This window comes from Chiloscyllium plagiosum, unplaced genomic scaffold (assembly GCF_037043375.1).
Source record: "Chiloscyllium plagiosum isolate Xiang-an unplaced genomic scaffold, Cpla_swu_hap1 HiC_scaffold_12, whole genome shotgun sequence".
Lineage (NCBI taxonomy): Eukaryota > Metazoa > Chordata > Chondrichthyes > Orectolobiformes > Hemiscylliidae > Chiloscyllium > Chiloscyllium plagiosum.
The window spans coordinates 65,698,359-65,718,372 of NW_028270150.1; the positions used below are offsets into that span (position 1 = coordinate 65,698,359).

The 20,014-nt window shown below is 39.2% G+C and overlaps 1 protein-coding gene across 1 annotated transcript in view; it reads right to left on the reverse strand.

The window, feature by feature from the left end:
* Window positions 1-20,014, reverse strand: part of pcyt1ba (phosphate cytidylyltransferase 1B, choline a) — a 66,217-nt gene that overhangs the window by 21,084 nt on the left and 25,119 nt on the right. The window contains exons 2-4 of the mRNA XM_043700757.2: window positions 14,116-14,215; window positions 8,868-8,984; window positions 7,255-7,406 (exon numbers count right to left, since the gene is read on the reverse strand). Of these exons, the coding sequence (XP_043556692.1) occupies window positions 7,255-7,406; window positions 8,868-8,984; window positions 14,116-14,215 (369 nt within the window). The remainder of the gene's footprint in view (window positions 1-7,254; window positions 7,407-8,867; window positions 8,985-14,115; window positions 14,216-20,014) is intronic.

Genomic DNA, 20,014 nt, shown 5'->3' on the forward strand with positions numbered 1-20,014 from the left:
CCATCAACAGGCAACCCACACGGCCAGACAACTGGCCAAAGTCAAAATTCCCCAATTTGTAACCAAAAGATTTTATGTTTTCAATGCTAAGATAATGAAGATTTCAAAAGAGTAGATTTGGGACTGGTATCAGCTGTTAATACATAAGGAGAGAGGTACATTGGGATTCAAATCATCCTGGACCTCTGGCTACATTAATGGTGCAGCAAGTCTAGAATAAAACTAAAAAACTTGAAATGTGAACCAGGTCCATTGGTATCAGACATGTTATCACTGAAAAGATAGAGATTGATAGATTTTTGACAGGAAGCGTATATGTGCTATGGAACAATGATATGCAAATGAAGTTAAGATATGGATGACCCACGCCAAAATAGGCTGGAAGAATTGAATGACCTGTATTGAGGGGTACACCGGGTTCCAAGTGATCAATTGTGACAGAGGACTCTCTAGTCAGAGACACAGACAGATGTTCTGCATCCCACAGCAAAAAACAGAAGGGTGTGTTGCTGCCCTGGTGCCAGGATCAAGGATAACTCAGAGAGGGTGTAGAATGTTCTCAAAGGGGAGAGGGACCAGCTTTAGATCATTATACACATAGGAACTAATACATAGGAAGGGAAAAGGATGAGATTCTGAAGGGACAATGTAGGAAGTTAGGCAGGAATTTATAAAGGTCTTTGAGGGTAATAATATCTGGATTACTCTTGGTGCTATGAGCTAGTGAGGGTAGGAATAGGAGGAGAGGGCAGATGAATGCATGGCTGAGGAGTTGGTGCAGGGGAGAAGGGTTCACATTTTTGGTTCATTGGAATCTCTTATGGGGTAGAAGTGACCTGTATAAAAAGAATTGATTGCGCCTGAATTGGCAGGGGACAAATATAATGGCAGGTTGCTAGAACTGTTCAGGAGGATTTAAATTAGTAAGGTGGAGAGGGTGGGACCAGGGAAACAGTGAAGAAAGAGATCAATCTGAGATTGGTACAGATGGGAAAGGGAGCAAATCAAACAGTCAAGGCAGGAAGAAACTAAGCAAAGATCAAGATCGGACTGATAAATTAAACTGCATTTACTTCAATGCAAGAAGCCTACCAGAAAAGGCAGACAAACTCAGGGCATGGTTAGGAACATGGAACTGGGATATCATAGCAATTACAGAAATATGGCTCAGGTATGGACAAGACTGGCAGCTTAATGACCCAGGATACAAATGCTACAGGAAGGATAGAAAGGGAGGAAGTGGAGGAGAGGTAGTGGTGTTTTTGATAAAGGAGAGTATTACTGCTTTACTTAGGGAGGATATTTCCGGAAATATATCCAGGGAAGTTATTTGGGTGGAACTGAGAAATAACAAAGGGATGACAACCTTATTGGGATTGTATTATAGACACCCCAAAGGTCAGCAGGAAATTGAGAAACAAATTTGTAAGGAGATTCCAGTTATCTGTAAGAATGATAGGGTGATTATGGTAGAGAATTTTAACTTTCCAAACATAGTACCATAGTGGACTGCCATAGTGTTAAGGGTTTAAATGGAGAGTAATTTGTTAAGTGTGTACAAGAGAATTTCCTGGGTCAGTATGTGGATGTACCTACTAGAGAAGGTACGTCTTGACCTACTCTTGGGAAATAAAGCCAGACAGGTGACTGAGTGTCAGTAGGGGAGCACTTTGGGGCAGTGACCATAATTCTATTAGTTTTAAAATAGTGATGGAAAAGGATAGACCAGATCTGAAAGTTGAAGTTCTAAACTGGAGGAAAGCTAATTTTGTCGTTTTAAGGAAGAACTTTCAAAGGCTGATTGGGAGCAGATGTTCACAGGTAAAGGACGGCTGGAAAATGGGAAGCCTTCAGAAATGAGATTACGAGAGTCCAGAGATAGTATATTCCTGTTAGGGTGAAAGGAAAGATTGGTAGGTCTAGAGAAAACTGGATGATGAGAGAAATTGAGGTTTTGGTTAAGAAAAAGAAGGAAGTATACATCAGATATAGACAGGAGAGATCGAATGAATGAACAGGAGAGTATAAAGGCAGTAGGAGTATACCTAAGAGGGAAATCAGGAGGCCAAAAGGGGGACATGAGATACATTTGGCAAATAGAGTTAAGGAGAATCCAAAAGGTTTTTATAAATATATTAAGGGCAAGAGGGTAACTAGGGAGAGATTGGCCCCCTCAAAGATCAGCAAAGCAGCATATGTGTGAAGCCGCAGGAAATGGAGAGATACAAAACGGGTATTTTGCATCAGTGTTTACTGTGGAGAAGGACATAGAAGATATACAGTGTAAGGAAACAGATGTTGACATCTTGAAAAAAATGTCCATATTACAGAGGAGGTGGTGCTGGATGTCTTGAAACTCAAAAGTGGATAAATCCTCAGGACCTGATCAGAGAACTCTATGGGAAGCTAGGGAAGTGATTGCTGGGCCTCTTGCTGAGATATTTGTATCATCGATAGTCACAGGTGAGCTTTTGTAAGACTGGAGGTTGGGTAATGTGGTGCCTCAGGACCTGATCAGAGAACTCTATGGGAAGCTAGGGAAGTGATTGCTGGGCCTCTTGCTGAGATATTTGTATCATCGATAGTCACAGGTGAGCTTTTGTAAGACTGGAGGTTGGGTAATGTGGTGCCTCAGGACCTGATCAGAGAACTCTATGGGAAGCTAGGGAAGTGATTGCTGGGCCTCTTGCTGAGATATTTGTATCATCGATAGTCACAGGTGAGCTTTTGTAAGACTGGAGGTTGGGTAATGTGGTGACACTATTTAAGAAAGGTGGTCAGGAAAAGCCAGAGAACTATAGACTGGTGAGACTGACATCAGTGGTGGGCAAGTTGTTGGAGGGAATCCTGAATGACAGGATGTACATGTATTTGGAAAGGCAAGGACTGATTAGGGATAGTCAACATCGCATTGCGCATGGGAAATCATGTCTCAGAAACCTGATTGAGTTTTTTGAAGAAGTAGCAAAGAGGATTGATGGGGGCAGAACAGTCGATGTGATCTATCTGGACCGCAGTAAGGCACTTGACAAGGTTCCCCATGGGAGACTGGATAGCAAGGTTAGATCTCATGGAATACAGGGAGAATCAGCCATTTGGATATAGAACTGGCTCAAAGGTAGAAGACAGAGGGTGGTGGTGGAGGATTACTTTTCAGACTGGAGATCTGTGACCTGTGGTGTGCCACAAGGATCAATGCTGGGTCCTCTGCTTTTCATCATTTATATAAATGATTGGATGTGAGCATAGGAGGTATGGTTAGTCGGTTTGCAGATGACACCAAAATTGGAGGTGTAGTGGACAATGAAGAAGGTTACCTCAGTGTACAACAGGATCTTGACCAAATGGGCCAATGGGCTGAGGAGTGGCAGATGGAGTTTAATTCAGTTAAATGTGAGGTGCTGCATTTTGGGAAAGCAAATCTTAGCAGGATTTATTACTTAATAGTAAGGTCCTATGGAGTGTTGCTGAACAAAGAGACCTTGAAGTGCAAGTTCATAGTTCCTTGAAAGTAGAACTGCACGTCAATAGGATAGTGAAGAAAGCATTTGGTATGCTTTCCTTTATTGGTCAGAGTATTGAGTACAGGAGTTGAGAGGTCATGTTGCAGCAGTATGGGTCATTGGTTAGACCACTGTTGGAATATTGCATGCAGCTCTGGTGTCCTTCCTATCAGAAGGATGTTGTGAAACATGAATAGTTCAGAAAAGATTTACAAGTTTGTTGCCGGTGTTGGAGGATCTGAGCTATAGGGAGAGCCTGAATAGGATGGGGCTGTTTTCCCTGGAGCACCGGAGGCTGAGGAGTGACTTAACAGAGGTTTATAAAATCATGAGGGGCATGCATAGGATAAATTGACAAGGTCTTTTCCATGGTGGGAGAGTCCAGATCTTGAGGGAATAGGTTTAGAGTGAGAGGGGAAAGATATAAAAGGGGCAACGTTTTCCACACAGAAGGTGGTGCATGTATGAAATGAGCTGCCAGAGGAAGTGGTGGAGGCTGGTACAATTACAGCATTTAAAAAGCATCGGGATGGGTATATGCTGGCAAATGGAAGTAGATTAGGTTAGGATTTCTGGTCAACATGGACGAGTTGGACTGAAAAGTCTGTTTCTGTGCTGTACATCTCTATGACTGTATAACCTACTGATGTTTCTATGTAGAATTTCAGTAGGATAGTTCATTAGAACAAGCTCAATACCAATTCTGTCATATTCTTAATGATACCAGAAACACAACAATTTGCTTTTATATAGTGCTTTAAATTTAGTAAGTGTCCCAAATTGTTTCATCAACGAAAATTACCTTTCAAGCAGCAATGGAAGAATTAAGAGATTAAAAGCATGTTCAAAAGAAAGTAGAGTTGTACAGAGTTTTGGGTAGAGAATCTTGGAGTGAAGTAGAGATGACAGAAGGTTCTGTCACCAATTGCAGAGTGTGGAGTAGAGGTGATGAGGAGACATAGTTCAGTGGATCAAAGGCAGGTCTGACTTGAAGGACTGAACAGCGTACCCCTGCTCCTATTTCTTATGTTCTTACCTAAATAAACAGAAGTTGGATGCATGAATGAATACAGCAGAGCAAAGAGAGAAGAGAGTTGTGCAGTAAGGCACTGTGAGCATGGAGTCAACAACTGCATGGAAGAACATAGAGAAGATAGGCTAAAATGATAAGAAAGATGCAGAAACCAAATTAAATAGTCTAGAAAAAAAAGGAAGGGCAGGGCAAAAAAAAGTTATGGGGGAAGAAATATCCTTTACGAATTCCAAAGCCTCTTTTGATGTTGGAATGTGATTAATTCAAACGAAATAGATAACAAGAAAGTGTTACAAAAATGGCATTTTCCCAAAGTAATTAATTAAACCTTTGCACGCTGACATGAAGGCTGGCGTCAATGAAATAAATCAATAGTAAAGGAGCTGAGTGGCTGAACCTGCAATAATTGAAAAACATAATTGCATAAACCGGACTGGATTTTCCTATTTCAGGTGAAAAATTATTTCCTATTCAGAGGACCGCACAGGAAACTTCCACTTAATGAACTTGGAGGAATGTTATTATTTTTAAATTATGTCTGATGGGGAGAGTGACTAAAATTAAAAATACTTGCCAATATATGTTAATTAAGTACTTACTTGGAGAAACAGGCTATAAGCAAACTTTGAAATTTAACTTTGCCCGGAGTGAAACAGATGTCTGGATCACAAAGTGTCGCACCACAGCGTCACCTAGTGGTGGAAAAACCTCAGCTTACAGTGTTTAAAAAAAGCAAGAAATATGCCACTTGTGATATTCCAATAAGCTATTTCTTCTACTCCAAAATATTGATATATTCAGCTAATAGCTTTACATTGTTACTCAAAGATCATGACACATGAACCAAGCTTAATGAAGATAAGAATGCATGCAAAATGCAAGACTTCTAATAATATCCCCTGGTTTCTTTGGGTGTTTTTCATTGTGAGTCCAAGTATGACATTTTGATTATTTGGAAGTGTGGGTAGTCATTTTTACTGCTCATGATGATTACTAGTAGTAATTATTACTAGTACTACTAGTAATAATTAAAAAAAGAGTGCAATGTCAATAGAGCACAAATATTGGGAATTTGGTAAAAGTTGAAAATATGAAGGAAGTACTTTTTTTGCCTTTAGTACTGGCAGTGGTTCCGATAGATTTGCAGCAGTAACTTTGACTTTTATTTGTCTGTTAGTGCTTGTTTAAATTAGCATGTAAGAAAGGCAAGAGGAGATATAATGAACAAATAAATAGACGAGTGTATTCTCAATAATCCAGGCAAACCAAGGGCTTATGCCTGAAACGTTGATTCTTCTGCTCCTCGGATGCTGCCTGACCTGCTTTGCTTTTCCAGCAACACACTCTCAATTCTGATCTCCAGCATCTGCAGTCCTCACTTTCTCCATGGTAGAATGGTATTAATATCTAAACTACAGTCCATGGAGCTTTACAGACAGAGATTATCCAAACTGAAATGAATTGGTGTGCAATTTAGGGACAACATCCATTCTATGATTCTACTTCATTATTAAATAGACACATAGGGGGTGGCACAGTGGCTCAGTGGTTAGCACTGCTGCCTCACAGCACCTGAGGCCCAGGTTCAATTCCAGCCTTGGGTGACTATCTGTGTGGAGTTTGTCTGTGTGGGTTTCATCCAGATGCTCTGATTTCCTCCCACAATCCAAAGATGTGCAGATCAGGTGAATTGGCCATGCTAAATTGCCCATAGTGTTAGGTGCATTAGTCAGAGGGAAATGGGTCTGGGTAGGTTACTCTTTGGAGGGTCGGTATGGCTGGTTGGGCCAAAGGGCCTGATTCCACTCAGTAGGGAATCTAATCTAATAGGTAACATATTATATTCATACTCTTGTTCATATCTTTTCATTAACTTGATTTGTGTTCTTCTACTGCATGTTAATATCTAGCCTGAACTGCAAATCAGACCTATATTGGATTTTAGCAGTTTGTTAGTTGCTATATGCACCCAGTGTAAGAAATAGACCCATAGGAAGATAGTGGCAGGAAACAACAGAGGTATAATTGAAGAGTAGGTGAATGGCAGTCTGCCTTCGATTTCTGTACATTTGAAAGGTATTGGGCTGCAATGGTGGTTGTTTGCTGCTGTCCTGCCCTAACTCAAGAATCATTCTCTAATAGCAAGATCCTTGGGGAGTGGCCCTCTATTGAAGAGTGGGCACTGTAGTTGGAAGTTTCAGGAAGCACTTGGTTGTTGGCTCCACTGGCACCAAGAGTGGGAGCATCCTACTGAGTCCCCCTACTAATTGTCTGAACCAGCAGTTGATAGGAGAGAAGTAGTGAGAACAGACTTTAACTTTAAACATTTAAAATTCCTTAAATTTGGGAAGCTTTTTCCCATTAAATGCTAACACTGAATATTCAGTATAAATGTTCTCATACAAATTAATTGTACAATTATGAATACAGATAGTGTATAGGAATTGAGAACAAATTCACTTTGGATCATATGCTACATTTCAACGATTTGTCAGTAGAGGGTGCTTTCTCCTCTTGTTGAGAGTTTAAATGAGCTTTGAAATGCTGTGTCATTGAACAAGAATGTCCCCTCACGGTATAATCTGTACATGGAGTAATATACAACTAATTTTCTCAAATTATAAAATTAGCATACAGCAGTAACAGTTAATGCATGCAAATGTTTGCGAAAGGTATATAGACACTTGATAGGAGGGGAAGGGTCGTTAAGAAACATACCTTATGTTTTTCAAGAAATTCCGGAGATAGTGTCCATGGTGCATCCCTGATAACCTCATCAACATAGCGACAATGTCTCAGGGCATCATACCGCTCGATCTCATTCATGACAGTGAATCCTTTGTATTGATGTGTTAGATCATCACTACACACTGAGGTCAAACACACAAGCACTCCTTATAAGAAATCCATTGCACAAGCATTTCCTATAGACATCAGTACTGGTCCTGTCAGCAAATCTTTTTGAATGGCTGTCACCATTTCACTTTAATGTCTGTACATTCAACTTTGACAAGTATGATCTTATAAAAGTATATGAATTTGTAGAATATTTTACATTATAACACAGAGCATTCCATTTTATTGGTAAGAACAATGTGCTACTGCACAATTTATAATTACTTTATATCCATTATTTTCCATTTCTCTTCTCAAATGTAGTTTTATAGGGTAATAGCAAGCAAAAGTGTCAAGCAAAACTCTGTCATTTGCATATCAGAAGGGAATGCTAAAAGACAAGTCACTTACAATGTCTAGCTGTTGTTTAAAAAGCAGCAGTATAGAGTAGGTGAAAGTAGTGTATAAATGGAACACAATGTGGTCAGTGGCATCAAGGAAGAGGGTAACTAATACAGCAAATATTTACACACTATTCAGTTGAGCAGCTCAGGTTTTAAAGATAGTCTAAGTCATACCGTTTGTCAGTACATATCTTAAATGTAAGCTAAATCACAAATAATCTACATCTCTCTTTCTTCATGACTATCCTTTGCTTTCATGTCGAATATGTTGGGTACAAGATTGATTGTGTGTGCTGTTATTTAACCATCACTTGCAATGAAAATTTATAACTTTCTCTTGTGATCAAACTATTAATATACCTGACAGTACTTTATCTTGTCATTAACACTAATGTATCCCTTAATACTTGCATCAAAGAAAAAAATTGCTTGTTGCAAGAACATTTTGATTACTGAGCAAAGGAGCTGTAGGAGGATATGAGCAGAACTGTCAACACTGAGGGAATAATAGAAGTGACATTTGAGAAAAGCAAGAATGATACAGATTGCAGATCCATTTAAGGGTTTGAAACAGTGCTTATATTTCAGAGTGATATCATCAAAAGTGGTTATATTTTTAAACCAAAAATTGAGTGACACTTGGCAAGCATGAGTGTGTGTGATGGAAAAATCTAGAAAACATAAAAATGTATAGGAGTCATTAGGTAAAGCAGCCACTTTTATTTAGCACTTTTGAACTGATGTACTATTCACATTTGGAACATCAGGGCACAGTGACTGATGGTACACAAGAATGGAGACCAAGTCAACGTTAGCTCTCAATTGAACCAGGGCAACAGTTTTCATCCAGGATGACTATTTTCCATTGAAAATATGGGGAACAATCTGTAGGAGCCAAATGCACTTCTCTTCTAAAAGAAACACCCCAGCAATGGCAGAACCACTGGTCCAATGGGGTCAAAAATACATTGAAGAAATATTCATCACATTTTTTTGATGTGAGTAGTCATCATAATTTCTCAATTAGTCTTTGAGTCATCCACAAAAAAGTTTGTTTCTTTTAAGTTGGCACATTTTGTTACAAATTCTTACCTCCAACAAGTAAGTAGGTATTTGGAAAAAGATTTTTGGCCTGCATGAGAGCCCGAGCATGACCCGAATGAAAGAGATCAAATATTCCATCTGCATAAACTCTCACTGGTCTGTCAACTATAAAAGGATAAACCAACACAGGATTACATATGAGCATGGGGTCAGGAGCTATTAAAAGTATTGTACGATGAACATCAAACATAAAAACAGTATATACATCAGATAAAATCTTTAAGTTTTGTTATGATGTTATCATATAGGATATTGATTGCAATAATTAACTCCGTGACATTGCTGGAATTGTTGTCACTGAAATCTTCTGTGAGCTATCTCAGACTGTGAACATAATGGTATGACAAAGAACAGTCCAGGCAAGAGACTCTTTCAAGGATACACAATACACTGGTACAAGGGTTAAAAGCCAGTTTTCAGCCCTTGTCTGGGTGTACTGTTAGTAAAGGTATGTGCTGTGAGTCACAGCTGAGGAAATTCTTAGTCATTCCTGTGCTTCAACTAAAAAGAAAGGAAGTCTTTCTGCTTTTACTAGAAACCAGAAAACAAGCAAAACCACAATTGCACAGAAAGAGTTCAAACCCCTTGCAGCTGACCTACAAGGCCAAATATCTCAAAATCATCTACTAACATCACTCAACATAAAGAAAACAATGTCCCATCATCTAGTCTTCACAGTACCAGAGACTGATCATTATACATTGTTAAATTATTTTGGACTCACCTCTCAAATCTAATATGTGTGTTTGTATATTATTTTATTATTTCTTCTTTCTTTATAACAAATAAATTCACTCTATTGTTAACTTAAGTAAGTGTGGTTAAATTGGCTGTTTAAAAATATAAATTAACTTGATCTGATAGGAATGTATCACAAGGGAAGAATTCTTTTCTTAAACTAATCTTGAAGTGACTACTGAGGAGGCCAGTATATAAAGCAAGGAAGCCAGTTAGATGCCTCTCTCTGGGAATTTGACAAATTCAGATATTCCATTTGGAACCATAATGAATTGGAGAACCTTACCCAAGGACAAAGATATTGTAACCTCCTGAGAGAAGCAGGAGAAATGGGCTCAAGGCTTTGTCAGGGTGGAGAGATTCGCAATGACACAAAAAGTCATCTTCATGATACTATCACCAGATCATAGAATGTGACCAGAGGTTATAAAAGTATTCGTCTCCATTTTAAATGAGCCACATGAGATATGACATGATGGAAACGTACTGCTCTTTGTAACCATATAACTAAGCAAGAGCCCTGACACTGAAGTTCCTATAAATGTAACGTGTGTACATCAGGAGGTGAAATAAATGTCTGTTGAATCTTTCAGTATCTCGTTATTCACGTCTGGTTCTTGTGCTAAGGAAGTTAACAAATGTATTGCTGCATCAGGTATGAATATCCTGCTGGAGACATAGCCCACACATGGTGGCACTTCACCGATTACATTCCAACCATTATGACAATTCAGAGACTGGGTTGCTAGGTGACAAATGGCTTCTCACTCGACATGTGGCTTATGATTTCCCCCCTATATCACTTGCATTCTGATAGAGGAAATGCCTAGCATTCAAAAACAATTCTACAGCCCAAATTGCTTAGTGGGATGCCTACAGCCCTCCTGGACTGTGTGTTGCAAATTGCATGGTGAGCTTCAGCCTATTACTCTACATGCATTTCAGGAGAGTGTAATCTCTGCCGACAAAATTTTAGATGAAGGAGGGACAAAAGCATTCAGGACCCCATCAGTCTATGTGAGAATGACTAATCAGACCTCTCTTCCCCAAACATTGAAGATACATAATTTAGCACTACATTTTCTACATATTCCACTTCTTTGCTTGTTCTTCTTTGCCAAAGTAATAAATAACGGACATGACACAAAAAAAACTCCATAACAACTTTATCCAACAATACCTCCAATAATGCAAACAATGTTGAACTATTGAGCTATGTGTATGTAATTTGTGGTAAGCACAGAATCCAGACTGTGTGGAAATGTGATATTGTATTTGTGTAAACAGATAATGTGTTAATAAACTTCAAGACCTCTATCTCAGCAAGAACCTGACTTGTCTATGGCAAATGTTATATGGGCTAATATATTGAAAACTATCAATGGATTAAAACTTGTCATCAAGATGGTCTTGCAAAGCACCATACATAGAATTCAGGCCCTCAGTCTGTGCTTCCAGTGCAGGCATTGTACTGCTTAGGATGTTGCATCAGGTTGGGTTCACAGGTGCTGTTGGAGTTGGCCATCACTTCCATTTTGGATCGGAGAGGATTCTAGCTCTACATGACACTCTGTCCCAGGTTAGAGCCAGACTCTGCCATGCCAGTGACTGCAGGCTTTCTGACAGGCCTGCCAATGCACTGGGTATCTCCGTGTGCATGCCCATTAACATCGACACAATGTCAGTTAGACTCAAAACGTCAGCTCTTTTCTCTCCTTACAGATGCTGCCAGAATTGCTGAGATTTTCCAACATTTTCTCTTTTTTAGTTTAACATTCTTTAGAATGCCATCTAATTAAAATCCTCATCTGAGTCCTCTGCAACAGAATTAATTTGTGGCTTCACAATCCAAAAAGCTGTCACATGAGATATCCTTTCTCCTGGTCTGGCTACGAATATCTCATGAATCATCATTTACAGACCTGGCCTCTGTGCACGATGGCACTTGCAAGTTTCAGGTCACATGGGGGTGTGGGGGGGTGTGGGGGGGGTGGTGTGGGGGTGTGTGGTGTGGGGGGGGGGGGGGGGGGTGGGGGGTGTGGTGTGTGGTGTGGGGGGGGTGTGCTGTGTGGGGGGCATGTGGTGTGTGGGGGGGTGTGGGTGTGTCCCATTTGCAAATTTGGCCTCAGTCACTGCCAGTCCTATCATTTGCAGTTGTGTCTCCTCTAAAGGGCTCAGGAAAAGCAGTTGTCACTGCCTACCACCTCATATTATGTGACCTTGTGCTGCAAAAGAGTAGAAAGAGAGTCAGTGAGTGTGTTTCAATTAAGTTAGGTAGCAAACGCCAACAAGTCATTCAATTGTAGATGACAGCCGGACAGGAATTAAACCTCAATGTTTGGTTGATAAATTTTTCATTGATGAATAGTTGGCAGTTTGTGAACGTTTTGAGAGGCAGGTGAGGCTTGCAGCTTTGTAAAGTGTATGAAGGTGCAATGAAGCATCTGACATTAGACATGAAACCTGATTGCTCAGGAATTACTGATAGGTGAGTAATGGGTGTTGTTTGTTGTACTGAGCAGTGCGAAAGGTTCCTGATATAGTTGTTCAAAAAGGCATCCAAGAATGATCTTGACCACTTGGGTGAGACCATTGGATTTTTTTCCAAAACTACATCTCCAAAACCTTGAAGCCAGACTCATTGCACTGCTCACCATTGATAATCACTCCTATTTATTTTGCAGTACAGTTTATGCCCTGAGGAAACTGCATTTTTTTGCCCACTTTCCAGCTCTTTCAGATCATTGATTTGCTCTCTGGTCTGCTACCCTATTGAAACTCTTAACTCCGCTCAAACATTGGTTGCTTCTGCCTTTGTTGCAGGCTGCCTTTAAGAAGCACAGTCAAGCTGTAATTCATGCTCTCCATGCACATACCCAGGCCACCTATTCAACATGCATCCTAACATTTTGCACTGGACACCACCCCATATCATTGTACTGAACAAGCAGCACAAGATGCTATCTACATCATCGCAACCAAGCATAAGATGATCACACATTGTGATCCCAAACCTACAAACACTATTTACTGAGGTACAATTGCTGTTTCCAGCTAACTTCAAGGATCTCACCAAGTAAAGTTTGACAATCAATACCAACAAGTTATTCAATTGCATATTACACCATGGACAGATCTAAACCTATGCTCATCCAAAATCCACATATACAGTTTTTTACACCAGGGATCCCTAACCAATGATATCATTTACTTGGTTTTTCAAAAACTGATTTACCATGGCCCAGAAATTCTAACTCCAGTCACAAGCAGACTACTTACTCACCATAGAATCTCCACAATTATCATCCTGTAGAAAACTGGACCATAGACAAGACCTACAAGAGCAAGATGGTTGATGAAGAGGGAGAACTGAATGTCACCAGTATACATTTGGATGCTGACCCATGACTTTAAGTAATGTCAAAGGGCAGCATGAGGTGAGGGAGAAAAGTGATTCTTCACTTTGACATGGTTGACAACGTGGGACAGGGCAATATGCTGGTGATGCTATAGGTCTGATCAGGTAGATAAGTGAAAACTGCAAGCAAATCTAATGAACTAGACTGTGGAGACAAGGTTTTTGAAGATCATGGTATGGTCAGAGATTGCCAAGAAGGAGGCGATCAGAAAATGGTCACAATCAAAGAAATGTAATTCTTGTAAAATCAATGTACTGCAGATGCCTGAGATACAGAAAAATAAGTAACAAAAAGTGCTGGAGAGCTTTAACACATCTGGAAGTATCTGTAGAGAAAGAAATAAAGTTAACATTTTGAGATCAATCCGATTCTTCTTTGGAAGACCGAAGACTGATTGAAAATATCAGCTCAGTATCTGTCTTCACAGATCTTACCAGACCTGCTGAATTTCTCCAGGACTTTCTGTTTTTAATTCACAATGTCAGATTTGATTTGGATTAGATCGCTTTCTGTACTTTGGGAGTGAGCAAACCCAGATTGGAAGTTTAATCACAGGGACAGATTTTATCAAATGGGCAGCTGACCAGCAGACTCTCTGTTGCCAGAGTGTTAATGATATTGCGGTTTTCCATTGGAACATTCAGGCCCATGTGTCTTTGAGGAGAAAATTAATGTCCATAACCTTAGAGATAAAGGAGCACTTGAAGTCCACACACTGTTTTTGATTGGGAGTGTGAAGAAATGGTGCAAAGGATGATTTAAGGAGAATATTGAGAGAGAAATTAAAAAGTCTATGGTATCTTTATTCTTCAGAATGGATAAGCTGGCAATATAGTGGCTAATGCAATGAGATTGTTGTTTGTAAGGAGGCCATAATGTGTCCTTTGGAAAATGCCAGGAGAGAAATAAAAAGATGTTTGTTAACTTCACTGACAAATAGCTTTGGCTGCATCTGGTAAAGTCAATAAAATATTTTTCAGATCTTAATTCTCGGACCTAATTTGAATTGGCTCAATGCCTTGAAAATACTGCAAAGCATACACTTCTTATTATTATATGTTAGGAAATCAGAGACTAACTTGGTGTTCCAAAACGGGCCTGAGTAATAGTCAGTCTTTCGTGGGGTGCCTTGCACTGACAGCTTGTTTCATCTGCAAATGCAGCAGGTTCAGTGAATGTCTGAAGAGAAAAACAAGGGAAAGAAAATAAGAATTAAGGCATACTCTTCAGTGCTTTTGTATGGCTTACAGCATGAATTATTTCTGACAGCTAGAAGAAAGCTGTACAATATTTACTGAGTGATTGTTCAATTGGTTTGAGACTCTTCAGCACTTACATAACATCTTTGTATCAAATCACTTAATATCCACAAAAATCATCTCCTTTGTAAATCCAATATTATTACGAGATAAACTTGAAACTCTACTTAATGCAGACTATTGTACAATAATACCAAGATGAAATACCTTTAATGATGACAAAGGATCACAAGTAAATTGAGACTTACTTTTATTAATATAGTGATGTGTATTTTAGCTGGTCTTATCGCAACAACCTTTCAAATGTAGCAATTTACACTGGGTTGCAATTAAATTCCTCATTGCTACAAGATAAATGTCAAGGTAAAGACATAAATAGGAATCAAGTAAGAATATAGGAACATTTGAGAAAGGTGTAGACTATTCAATTACTTGGGTCTGCTCCACCAAGATCATGGCATGACTAATTTTCCTGTCTTTTCCTCCATAGACTTTGATATTGTAAGCTAATAATGCTGTAGCTATCACAATCTTAATGGCTTCAATTGTCACTGAATACCTTTAGAAGAGAAAGTTTCTATTTTTTACATATATTTTTCACACACAGTGCTTCCTAATTTCTAAGTCCTGAATAGGCACCTCTACTTTTAGAATTATGTCCTCTTCTTCCTGATTCCCTTACCAGAGGAAGTAGTTTTGCTAGATCTACACTTTCAAACTTTTAAACCAGTTCAAACACATCAAATCAGATCAACCCAAAATTACCTAAAATCAATGGAACACAGCCAAATTAGTATAACCCAGCCCCTCATTTTATCTCTGCAAGCACTGGTTTCCAATGGGCCTATGTTGCGCCTTATTCAAGGCTGATCCTTCAGGACGAGCCACACCATTCAAAACTCCTCAGAACATCAGCGGTATCAGGTGATAGGGGCATCCAAGCTGCTAATACAGCAATGAATAAATCATCTTTCCCCATGTTTAAAAACAAATTCCCTAAATTATTTGACAATATGTTGCAGAAAATACCACAGTTAAATAAAAATAAATATAGAATGCTCATATCTGTCTAATACATTCATGACTGTCAATAAATAGACTGATTTGATGCTAGAAAAAGCTACAAAAAGAATTATATCACTTGACTTTGTGATTGAAATTTTGCCATGCTGCACCATAATCTGCTGAACTACAAGCTGCAGCCTTCTTGTATGCTAAAATGACATAAAACAGCAGTTTATAAAAGGAATTCAAATTCACAAATGGATTACACTTTTGAAATATTATATTTACAATGTTATATTTCTCACAAATATGGTTTCTGATCATTAGCTGCTTTTTCAATACTGAAAAGGTTATACAAATGTAAGTTGTTACCAGAGTATCATTGACTCTGTAACTGTGTAACTGCGATTCACATGACTCCATTTGAAACGTTACCATTTTTTATTTATTACAAAATGAATGGTCTCCTGTGATTCGGAATTGCGAGTAGATTTTCCCCAGTAGATGATGAGATGACATTCAATCTACAATAAAATTCTAAACTCAACACATACTTCAGTTTATGTTTAGTTTATACCGAGACCTTTCTGCTGTAATCTGAGAGCTGAGGTTGACGGCAACGGATTTAGTAAATGAAGAGCTCCACAAAGCTACAGCATACTTTTAATGATCAATCTAATTTAAACTGAATTAATTTTTAATACTGATTTGTTAATTAGGAAAACTGTCCCTTTTCATTTCCTCTGTAGTTCTCTATCATCCACTTCTTCAAATGGTTGTTTAATCTTTCCTCAAAGAATGCAAATGGTTTCACCCACAATTCAATGTGACAGAAATTTTCACACTTTAACAACTCTGGTTATGAAGTAAAATTTTAAATTGATAACCTTCCTCATGTCTGACTCCTAAACCCTCAAATCGCTTGATAATTGTACGATTTTCAATTAAATTTCCTTTCAGTGTAATTGATCCAAGGAAATACTCAATAGCCTAAATATAATAATTACATTCTCATTTTTTTATTTGGATCTAACATTCTTTCAAAATGAGTGATCACAAACAGAATTCAATTTTGTGTTAACCACTCCTTGAAAAACAATTTTGCTACTGTACTCTGCCCTTTCTCAGAAAACTCCAAATGCTGTAGTCCTGTTTAATGGCTTCGATTGTTGCTGTACTTTTAGATAATGGCATTGTTCTTTTACTGGAATATATAAGAAATTTGCTCTTGATTTTTCCTTTTGTTCCCAGAGTTCATGTGTCTTGGTGTTAAAAGGAAAATCTGCTCCAAAATAAAGTTGCTCATCTTTATTACAAAGCAAATAGAGCTTGTAAGTAGAAAATGCATTTCCAATTAAGACTTTTAATAAAATGCAGATTTGTAGAAATGATATAATAGTTTTGTTTTACAAGAACACTTGTATTGTTCTCATCAATGCTCGATCTGCTATATCTATAATGTTCACTGTAAGTGTACTGTAATTTTCAAAAGCATCTCAGGGAGACATCTGTAAAGTGCAAACTTGCATGTAGCTGCAAACCAAGCTTGTTTACAATTGTCACTTTTTCTGATATTGTCTATAACGAACACAGGAATTCATACAGTCGACTCCTATTTTTCAAAGCTTTTCTTCAGCTTGTATTTCAGTAGTTCAAGTTAAGCAAATTTAATTAATGCATAACAAAACACTCCACGATTTCTGCATAGTGCCAAAAACATCAAAGTATTTTCCGAAATGCTCATGGTTCAAAGTTAAGCACATACGTGATGCACATTGCTAAGTCCAATCATTGCAACAATTACTTTGAGACTGTATTTTCCTTCTCACCCCTGAGTCACAAGGTTCCAAGTTCAAGACATACTCCCAAACCTGAGTGCATTATTGCACTCTCTAAGTCTCAGATAAAATGTTAAATCAAGGTTTTATCTTCCTGTCAATGTAAAATATCTATTATCACCATTGCAAAAAGTGGCAGAGGAGTTACCCTCGTTTTCATGCCAATATACATTCCTCAATCACCACAGTTAAGAAAACATTGCCGGGTCATCATCACATCATTGCTCCTGGAAGTTTGCTGTCCACACTTGAGTAGCATTTGTCCAACAGCATATACTTCCAAAATTTTTCAAAACTGCACTCTGCGACATTAGCCTCACCTTCCTTTCACCACTAGCATCTTCTTACACTACTCAGAAAAGCAAGGATCAGCAGACATTGGCTGGAGTTATTTACAGGTCAAATAGTAGTGGTATCAATCAGGAGATGAGAGAAGCTCGTAGCATGCATAACACACCAATCAGGGTGACTTCCTCCTGCATATAGACTGGGTAAACCAATTGAGCACTAAAATTGTGGAAGACATGTTTGTGAAGGATCTTAGTGATGGCTTTCTCGAGCAGATTGTTGATTAGCCGACTTACAGGGACATGTAATGAAAAAAGGCTATGCCTGGAATGCTGACTCTCCTGCTCCTCGGATGCTGTCAAACCTGCTGTGCTTTTCCAGCACCACACTTTTTGGCAAATGAATGCAACTGTTCAGAGAAACAGAAATCATTGGCTGAGTAGCCTGCCATTCACAATTATCTACATGTCAGATTGACAAGCTACTCAGCAAAATAGCCTCGTCCCCTATCTTCATCTCCTCACCCATACCTAATTCTCCCAAGGGAGGCCTGTGTCCCATTGATTATCATTGTTTGTATAGGGATTGGAACCAAGACCAGTTAGATTTCATTAACTGCGAGATCCTTGCTTGGGGTTGTTACCCTGGGCCAAACAGGGAGTCCAGGCTGACAGATCTAAACAGGACATTCAGGGACTAGCTTTGAGCTGGCTGGTCAGAACCCATGTACTGTGCACATGTAAATAAAGGCTGACTTAATGATGGGACACCAGTCTCTGTGCGGTTATTTCAGTGGCAATGAGAGAAAATGGTATGTAGCTGAAGAAAACTCTCTTGCAACAGTTGTCTTCGAGTTGGGGTAAGCATTTCTGACATCATGCCTTTATGGGGGAATCTTGACTTGTTCAATCCTGCTGTCAAAGACTGGGTCCAGTATGTGGAAAGAATGCATTATTTTTCTCCAGGCAAATGACATTGGGGCAGATGCAAAGCAATGAATAATTCTTCTGTCTGTTTAATGGACCTGCAGCATTTTCAGTTACTGGGAACTTAACTTTCCCTGAGGTACCAGATTCTAAAACCTTTCAAGAGCTGGCAGATTTACTTAAAGAATATAATGACCCCAAACCTCCTTGTAATTTTGAGACGCTATCAGTTTTAGTTGGCTGTTCAAGAACCAGGTGAATCTTTATCAGGATTTTTGACAAGATTGAGATGACTGGCAGAGGTATGTGATTTTGGGTTAACACTGAATGAGATGCTGAGAGACCATTTGGTATGTGGGATTAATGATGTAACCATACAAAAATGCCTACTAGCTGACGCCCAACTGAATTTCAAACAGACATTACAACAGGCATGGTCATTAGAAAATTCAGCAAATGGAGCATGGGAGCTTCAGGGAATCCCAATGGAAGTGGACATTCTCACCTGTTCAACTGAATTTGGCGAACATCACTTCAGCGTAGACAATTGCAGAACCTCATGCAGAGCGTGTCCTGAGCAGAAGGAGCCTAGGCAAGCTCAGAGCACAACCTCAGAACAAAGCTGATCCTCTAATAAATGGCTCAAAATGTTCTTCAGGATCCACGCCGGCAAGCAATTGTAGTTGCTGCCAGTGTGTGGACTCAAGATAACAAACCGGTCCTACAAGACCTGACTTGAGCCGATATCCATAAGAGTGCACACCCTAAAAAGTCCACTGACATGTGGCTTGGAACATTTAATTTGCTTAACAACATTCAAATCAGAAGTAAGTAAATTAAATGTCTGGTTAACTGGTCACACAGTTCTCATGGAAGTCGATATTGGTGCAGCTATATCAGTGGTTGCAGAATCAGTCTTTAACAAGATTTGTTCTGGACTCCAATCTTTAGGTTTGTGCAAGACCTTGGCCAGACTGAAAACATACAGCGGGGAACAGATTATGGGTATGACTTTGGATCCTGTCTCCATGAGAAACAGTTGGTGTGGTTTCCACTGATTGTACTGAAAGACTTGGGCCCAAGCTTGATTGGGTGGAATTGTGAAGAACGATTCACATGATTGGATCAACATTTTTTGACTAGAAAATGCCTGCCTGAGTGAAATCCTAATCAAATACCCAGAAGGTTTTCAGGAAGGGCGAGGGTCTATCAAAGGGGCCAAGGCCACCTTGCATGATGACCAGGAAACAATTCAGCTACTTTGTAAGGCCCACCCAATGCCATTTGTAGAGGCAGTAGAGGCAGAAATCAGGAGGCTTGAGAGAGAAGGAATCATCAAACCAGTGCAGTTTGCACAATGGGCAGCACTGGTCGTACCGATTGTGAAGCTTGATACCTGTTTGCCTTTGTAGGTTTTTTTTACAAGCAGTAAACCACAACTCCCAGCTGGATAAAACCCAATCCCCCACATAGAGGACTAATAAACAAAACTGAGGGTGAGACTATCCTTAACGAAGCTTGACATGAGCCTGCAATTGTAACTGAATGAGGAGTCCCAGAAGTACGCTATAATTAATACCAATAAGGGTTTATACCAACACACATGGCTGCCATTGGGGTATCATTAGCCTGTGCCCTTTTCCAGGGGACAATGGAGAACAT